The 9,111-nt window shown below is 35.3% G+C and overlaps 1 protein-coding gene across 4 annotated transcripts in view; it reads left to right on the forward strand.

Annotated features, from left to right (window-relative positions):
• LOC144956047 (uncharacterized) overlaps positions 1-8,755 on the forward strand; it is a 79,296-nt gene extending 70,541 nt beyond the window's left edge. For 3 of the 4 annotated variants that reach the window (XM_078886350.1, XM_078886352.1, XM_078886351.1), the window contains exon 5: positions 2,648-5,865. In XM_078886350.1, coding sequence (XP_078742476.1) covers positions 2,648-3,116 — 469 coding nt within the window. In that variant the 3' untranslated portion in view covers positions 3,117-5,865. Of the gene's footprint in view, positions 1-2,647; positions 5,866-6,240 lie in introns of those variants that run through there. The other variant, XR_013641859.1, reaches the window with a different exon arrangement.
• The last annotated feature ends 356 nt before the right edge of the window (positions 8,756-9,111 follow it).

Here is a 9,111-nt window from a genome sequence, read left to right on the forward strand (position 1 = left end):
AAGCGAGTGCTCTACCAGCTAATCTATTGGGACCCCCAAATTGAGATGAAAGTTATGATAAATGCATGTGATAAAACTGTACCAGTTTTCTGGCCAAATTTTTTAAATATATGTATTTTTCTCCAGAGAACGTCAGAATAAATGTTGTCGTCCATGCTATTCAAGTCAGGGTATACATCTTTGGAAATAAATGGACCATGATTTTTTCTCGTACTGAAAACTATGCAGCATTGCACACTTTTTTCCAGTCTTTGTTTCGACCAGTCATTTGTTTTTTTCAATCAGACGCGGGAACCTCGCGACGTCCCAGGTTTGAGAGGTTTTTTTTTGTTGCCAAGATGAGGGTCATTTAAATCGACTGATATATTGAAGGACGAGTTTTCGGGCCAAATTTTTAAATATTAGTTTTTCCCCGAGTACGGCAGAATACCTTTGATAACCTATATATGCAGTTAAAAGGAGACTATCTAGCCTTTTAGAAAACGCATTTGATTTTACAATTCCGTGGTTTTAGAGAAAATGAATGACTAATCTTTTTGTCCATTCACTTTATAGAACGTCATTGTCGTCTGTCCTGTTAAAAAAGGGGAGGTCACTTACTTTTGACAAGTGTATCAAACTCGAATTGATTTGTAATATTATTTCCTTAGGATTATACCAAACTGTTTAACAGTCTGTACAAAAGTTCAGGCGCTATTGGCAATAAAAGTCAAAGGGAAAATTATCTTTAATGTCTTTGAGAACTCTCTCTCTCTCTCTCTCTCTCTCTCTCTCTCTCTCTCTCTCTCTTTCACTGTCTCTCTCTCCCTCTCCCTCTCTCTCTCTCTCTCTCTCGCTCATAGTATCCACATCTAGTCTGTCTCCACTTTGTTCTTCCTCTGGTAATATTCTTACCTATTCGTGTTTGTTTGTTTGTTTGTTTGTTTGTTTGATTCTCCTTCGTTTTTCCTTGTGTAATTCAAACACAATAAGCTCCCGATGAAAGAAAGTATTTGCTGAATTAATCGATATTTCCCACTCTGCATTTTATACGAAAATATGACGTTTCTCTTCTTAGATTTTCTTTTCTTTGTAAACTCTCTCTATCATTATCATCATCATCATCATCATCATCATCATCATAATAATAATAATAGTGATAATAATAATAATAATAATAATAATAATAATAATAATAATAATAATAATAATAATAATAATAATAATAATAATAATATAATATAATAATAATATAATCCTATAAAATCCATTTTGTTTTCTTCCACTCTTTCTCCCATTTCTTCACAATGGGGAAATAAAACCTTGAGGGTTTATCTCGTCGGTCATCAAACCTGAGTGAATATCAACAAAACAGGATGAATGAAATACTACAGACAATAAATGAGATAATTATCTCATTCGTTTGTAGTGTTTCACACATCCTGTTTTGTTGATAAAGGGGAAAACCGAAATGTCTGCATTATCTGTTTTCGTTTATTAAATTGAAGCTTCCATTCAATTTCACATTGTTATTTATTTCTTCGAGCTTCGAGTAGCAATATTTACATTTACAAGACGTAGGTGTTAGTACAATGAATTGCTGCTTTTCTTTTTCTGAAATCGGCGCGCTCTTGTTTGAATGAAAAGTAGAAAAGCAATTGGGAGCCATGTTCGAATGAGATCCTAACCTCTCTTTCCAAGAGCTTTCTTCTCTGAACACTATCTGCTATGGCTTGGTTTCTTGTTACTTATTGTGTGAAAGCAGTTTTCAAAAGTAAAATCATAATGTTTCATAGCCATCTAATGATCTAAATCCATTGCTTTGCTTTAAAATGTGTCTATAACCAATATTTATTATTCTTGTCTTTTCCTATTATCTTCTCCATCATCAGATTCAAGTGCTATGTCTGGGGTTTTTTTTTACTATTTATTGTGCCAAGAGCAGTTTTCAAAAGTAAAAAATAATCTTCCATGCCCATCTTCTGGTCTAAATCCATTGCATTGTTTGAAAGTATGTCTGACTATAGCCCATATTTTACCAAAAGGGACAGCGTGGTTCAGCGGTACGGTCTTTGCTTCGTACCCGAAAGGTACCGAGTTCTATCACCCGCCGCTGCACTGTGTGGCATTGAGCAAGTCACATCGCCCTAGCTCAATTTGCGGCGCTGTACTGCGGCTGACCCCTGGGTTATTCCAGTCTTCCCTTGGAATAGATCTTAGAGACAAATTTCCCCTATGAGAAAAATAAAGGGAATTTTATTTAACTTATTATTTTTTCCCCTCTTTTCTTGTGTCATCTTCTTCAGCTTCAAAGACAAATGATACGCCTGGGCTCCGTGCTACTTATTGTGCCAAAAGCAGTCTTCAATAGAAGAAATAATGTTCCATTAAAGATAACGTCCATCTCCTGGTCTAAATCCATTGCATTGCTCCAAAATATTTCCTTAACAAAAAAGTATTATTTTTCGCTTTTCCTTTCATCATAATGACCGTCAGCCTCAGAGACAAATGCTATAAATGGGTGTTTTGCTACTTATTTTGCAAACGGCAATTTTCAATGGAAAAAATAATGTTCTGTGCCCATCTCCTGGTCTAAATCTATTGCATTGCTTCAAAATATGTCCATAACCAATATATTTTTTTTCTCTTTTCCTGTCATCTTGTTCAGCCTCCGAGACAAGTGCCTGTATACATACCAGTGTGATGATCGCCTTAGATGCGGGGCTAACAACACCTGTTGCTCCAAATACTGGGGGATTTGCACCAAGAAAGAAGATTGCTGCGACCCTCAGCACAGTTGCTTCGAAACTGATGGATTCTACTACAAGCGCTGTCTCTATGCCAATGCTGGTGGCAATAGGATTGGATTCAAGGGCAACTGGATGCCTGAATATCACAAGTGCATCCGTGTTGGGTTACACGGACGTATCTGTACGATTGCCAGTAGTCTGATGTTGTCCCTGGCTGTAGTGGTCGTGGTTAGTGTGCTCTGTGCTGTCACCACGGGGTATAGTTTGTTGATGGTTTCACGTGACATGGGTGGCGGCAGTGATTGTGGTGGCTGTAGAGGTTGTGGTAAAAGTGGTTGTGATTGTTTTAAAGTTATTGACGATGCTGATGATCTTCATGAGAACTAATACATGCAAACTTTGCAACATGTCACACATATAATGCAGCATTATAGGGGAGATGAGGAAGGGTGTGCGGAGATAAAGAATAGAGATGAGAGAGAGAGAGAGAGAGAGAGAGAGAGAGAGAGAGAGGTGTGTGTGTGTGTATTGAATTGAGGGGGGGGGGGAGAATGAAAGAGTGATAAACTATTGTAACAGCGACATGAATACAAAAAAGGAGAGAAAGTAGAAAATATTCTATTAAATTCTGTACTGAATCTGTTTTGAATCATCACTGAAACTGAGACACCTTTCTTCGTCAAATGCCAGACAGATTTTTAAAACACTCGCAGTGCCTTGACAACTTTTTGTTCGAGTATTTTTCAAGTCTCTCTGGCTACAAAACTATAAAAAAGGGTAAATGTCCTATCAATATTGGTTTAATTGAAGTAAATAAATGAATATTTATATAGATAGGATTTATATAAATAGATATATAAGTAAGTAACTAAATAAATAAATAGAAATCGACAAGATCGAATTATTAAAAAAAGAAGCAACCAAACAAATTTTTAAAAAAATCTTTAAAAATAAACAAACAAATTAAAAGAGAATGTTTTATAAAAACCAAACCACAACAAAACATTAACAAAAACTTGTCGAAAAAAAATCGTGGTTGAAATAAAAACATAAAACTGACCGCAATAAAATTAAAATAAATGTTAATATTAATTATCTGCTTGGTGCCCTGCACTTGCAGCGATTGATCTCATGGTCCCTGCGGCATGACGACATCATCTCAATATATTTAAAGTTCAATCCTTTACTTATAATGCCATACTCTTGACAAACACATATTTAGAAATTTGGCCAGATAACTCGTCCTTCAAACATCGATCGGTTTAAACGACCCTCGTCTTAGCAAAAACTTTCAAACCTGAGACTTCGCGAAGTTCCAGGTTTAAAAGATTTTGCTAAGACGAAGATCATTTATATCGATCAATATTTGAAGGACGATTTTTCTGGCCAATTTTCTAAATATGTGTTTGTCAAGAGTACGGCAGGATAATTATTGCTTCTCTTCAATCATTATCGTTTATTTGTCCTTTTCTTGCCATCAACGATTTAAGCATATTATTGTGTATTTATGTTTATATTATATGATCTATCTGAAGCTCACTAAGAATTACAAGGAATCCCAATTCATTCATATCACTTCACTCGACTCAAGTGTGAATGAATACCTGGTTATATATTTTGGCGGATTTTTGTATGATATGGCTCAGCAGTATAGTCTTTGCTTCGTATCCCAATTCAATGTACTTATTCCGATTAGCCGCCGAGCCGCGTGGACTTGAGCACGTCACCTCGCCTTAGCTCAATTGTTGGTGCTGCATTGCCACTAACGATAGGCTTATTCTAGTATTCCATTCCCATTGAGGATAAATGAAGGGAATTTCATTTTTATTTTATTTTTAGATATAAGAGTGCTAACGGGAAACGTGTACCTTATAAAATGGAAATTGGGTTTCATGTGTTCCGTTGAATGAATAAATGAAATACTGTGAAGCGCACTAAACATAGTAAACACACATATCCCATTGTAAGATAAAGATCTGAACAAGTGTGTATGAAATGTGCCAGACAAAGCTGTTTTTCTTTCTTGCTTTGTCCGGCACCTTTCAGCCTATTAGGCTTCCACAGTTGTAACGTCACTTCCCTCGTAATGACACTTAGTATTAGTAACTTAGTAACTGGTTCTAAACCATCAAAACAATGGCGGACGCCCTTATGAAATACTTCTCCGACGAACATAAAAGTGTATCCAGAGGAGAAAAACATTATAAATCTGATCCTGTTTTGACTTTTATACATTCTAATCACATGACATGTGAAAAAGTTCTAGCCAGCATGAAGAATAAAAAGTACCTATTTTCTTTGTGTGGAACCAAGCTGCTAGTTGCTGGGCGGACGTGACATCAGACTATTGAATCCTATTGTTCAGATCTTTACCCTTATACCCGTGCCTGCTCCTTAGTTTCTTAATCCTTTTGTATCATGCATAATATTCATTTATAATACTGAAAACATAATAATATAATAATGATGATGTTATTGAAAGCTGCTGTTGTCATTTCTGGTGGTGAAGTATAAGGAGACCCCCCCCCCCCACCATATCATACTATGCTCCAGACCTGCCCAAAGTACGCAACAACAACAGTAGGAGTGAGAAGATGTTTGGTCTTGGACCTACGTTGTGAGAATTTTTGAAAAAATGAAGGTCATTTTATTCTAATCCATCTTTATATGAAGGACGGATTTTCCGACCCAATTTTTAAAACACAATAGGATTCAATAGTCTGATGTCACGTCCGCCCAGCAACGAGCAGTTTGATTCTAAAGAAAATCGGTACTTTTTATTATTCATGCTGGCTAGAACTTTTTCACATGTCATGTGATCATAATGTATAAAAGTCAAAACATGATCAGATTTAAAATGTTTTTCTCCTCTGGATACACTTTTATTCTCGTTGGAGAAGTATTTCATAAGGCTTCCGCCATTGATATGATAGTTTAAAACCAGTTAGTAAGCTAGTATGCGTCATTACAAAGGAAGTGACGTCACGACTGTTGAATCCTATTATTTGTTCAGATCACGTCATAATATGTGCTGACACGTTTTATCGTCTGCTCTATTGTATAATTTTTATACAGATTCTGCTGTGTATAAAATCTGATTATTTGAATACGTTATTAAACGAATATTTAACATTTTCTTCTTCTCACTTCTCTGTATTTCCTGTTAACAATACTAACAACTCACAGTTGAGTCGGGTTGTTGTTTTTTTTTTTTTTTTTTTTTTTTTTTTTTTTTTGGGGGGGGGGGGGGGGGGGGTTGGGGGGGGGGGGGTGTTGTTGTTGCTTTTTTTATCGTTTTGGGATCACAGTAGCTTAGTTGATAGAGCACTTGCTTGACGAGAAAAGGGACCAAGATCGACCCACAACGGGATGCAGTTCGACATTTTTTTTTTCTGACACGTCTCAAAATCAAATTTTATGAGTTGTGCCCCCTTGCCCATAGCATTTGGTTCATAATAAATTGCAAACGTTTAATACCTATGAAATTCATTCATAATTTGATAATAAAAAGGTGTGTGTGTGTGTAGGGGGGGGGGGGCATTGGCATGATAAAATAATGATAAATAAATAGATAAATAATTGATCCTGAATAAATTTATAACATTAAAAGAACATTACCAAAAAAAAACAGAAAAAAACAACAAACAACAACAGCAACAATAAGAACAATAACAACAACAACAACAAACAAACAAACAAACAAACAAACAAACAATACAGAGTTTTAAAAAAAAAGACACTTTCAAAATTTTTAATTCTGTTTTCTCAAAACAATGTCTTTTTTTTTTCTCCCGTGATCTTCTTATTCTTACTTTGCTCCTAGCGCGTGGTCGGGAAGGGAAGCTCGTGCTGCGATTGGTTTGGGGAATCTTCCATGTCTGGAATTCCAAAACGCAATGTCTTTGTTGCCGTACTCGTACTCTAATTAAAAAATGAAGAAAAAAAAATACGTATTTAAAATTTTGGTAAAAAAACAACAACTGATCTTTCAAATATCGACCGATCAAAATGACCTGCATTCATCCTGGGTGCTCAGTTTGTGGAGCTCTCGTTTCACGTGCAAAGGGACCATGGTTTGTCTCCGGGTGATATCCAGATTTTATTTCCCCGACCCGATGTCCACCCAGGTGTCTGTTAAATCAGGCGGAAAGTACTTTGAGATAGACTAGTTTGCTAAGGCATTCAAAACTCCGACTCTATGGGTTCAATGTTTTTGAAGGACCACTTCTTGATTTTTTTTTAAACAACAAATGTCAAACCTGGGACTTCAAGGAAGACATCCCAGAGTCCCAGGTTCGAGAGTTTTTTTCGTTGTTGCCAAAACGAGGGTCGTTTTGATTGATCGATTTTTGAAGGACGAGTTTTCTAGTTACGTCAGTTTAATGATGTCATGCTGTATGAATGAATTGAATTGATTGGGAGGGACGTCTAATGAATGCATGTGTAAGTTGTCACATTTTTCAGACCTCTTTAAAGCTTTATCTATTCCCAGTGAGTGTAATTCCTATTTTATTATCTATCTTTTTTATCCATGTGTGATAGATTTATTTAATTAGTTTTTGTTTTCGTTTTGAATAATGGTGGGTTTAAACACTTAATTTGTATGACATTATTATTATCATTATTATCGTCTATATTATTTTGCATTATCATATCATTATCTCTATATTATTATTTCATCATCATTCATTCATCTCATCATTCATATATCATCATTATCTCATTCATCATCATCATCATCATACATCATCATCTCATCATCATCATCATCATCATCTTCATCATCATCATCATCATCTCAATCATCATCATCATCATCATCATCATCATCATATCATCATCGTCAAACATAATATTAAATATCATCATCATCATCATCATCATAATATATCAATCATCATCATCATCATCATCATCATCATCATCATCATCATCATCATCATCATCATCACATCATCATCATCATCATCATCATCATCATCACCATCTCAACATCATCATCTCATCATCATCATCATCATCATCATCATCATCATCATCATCATCATCATCATCCATCATCATCATCATCATCATCATCATCATCATCATCATCATCATCATCATCATCATCATCATCATCATCATCATCATCATCATCATCATCATCATCATCATCATATCATCATCATCATCATCATCATCATCATCATCTCATCATCATCATCATCATCATCATCACATCATCATCATCATCATCATCATCATCATCATCATCATCATCATCAATCATCATCATCACATCGTCAACATCATCATCAATCATCATCATCACCATCATCATCATCATCATCATCATCATCATTCATATCATCATCATCATCCATCATCACCATCATCATCATCATCATCATCATCATCATCATCATCATCATCATCATCACCATCGTCAACATCATCATCATCGTCAACATCATCATCAATATCATCATCATCATCATCATCATCATCATCATCATCATCACCATCATCACCATCATCATCATCATCATCATCATCATCATCATCATCATCATCACCATCGTCAACATCATCGTCTACATCATCATCATCACCATCATCATCATCATCATCATCATCATCATCATCATCATCATCATCACCATCATCATCATCATCATCATCATCATCATCATCATCATCATCATCATCATCACCATCGTCAACATCATCATCATCATCTACATCATCATCATCATCATCATCATCATCATCATCATCATCATCATCATCATCATCATCATCATCATCATCATCACCAACATCATCATCACCATCGTCAACATCATCATCACCATCGTCAACATCATCATCATCATCATCATCATCATCATCATCACCATCATCATCATCATCATCATCATCACCATCATCATCATCATCATCATCATCATCATCATCATCATCATCATCTACATCATCATCATCATCATTATCATTTTCATCGTAAAACAATTAATTGAATATAAAAAATCAAATAAATAGAATCCAGTCTTAGTCACGTTTCTAATAAACTGCTTTAAAACCAAACTCTACATTTTATATTCATTTTACTTTTAAATCGAATCCTTGAAACCTTTAACTTTAACGGTAAGACTATTTCACTTTCCAATCTGATACTGATTTCTTCCAAATGTTGTCTGGCTATGATGCTACCATAGGATTTACCTTACAGTAGCTTGAACTTTAAAAAAAAAAATATTTTTAAACCCCCCAAAAGCTTGAGATCTTATATATAGTGCAATATCCACTAACTGTGCTCAATGCCCTTTACAAAGGCTCCCTGACTAATAGCAATACGTAACACATAGAACGAGACATGACGCCTATTTGGCGATATTAC

Source organism: Berghia stephanieae, chromosome 10 (assembly GCF_034508935.2).
Source record: "Berghia stephanieae isolate SIO BIC M18660-M18661 chromosome 10, UCSD_Bste_1.3, whole genome shotgun sequence".
Lineage (NCBI taxonomy): Eukaryota > Metazoa > Mollusca > Gastropoda > Nudibranchia > Aeolidiidae > Berghia > Berghia stephanieae.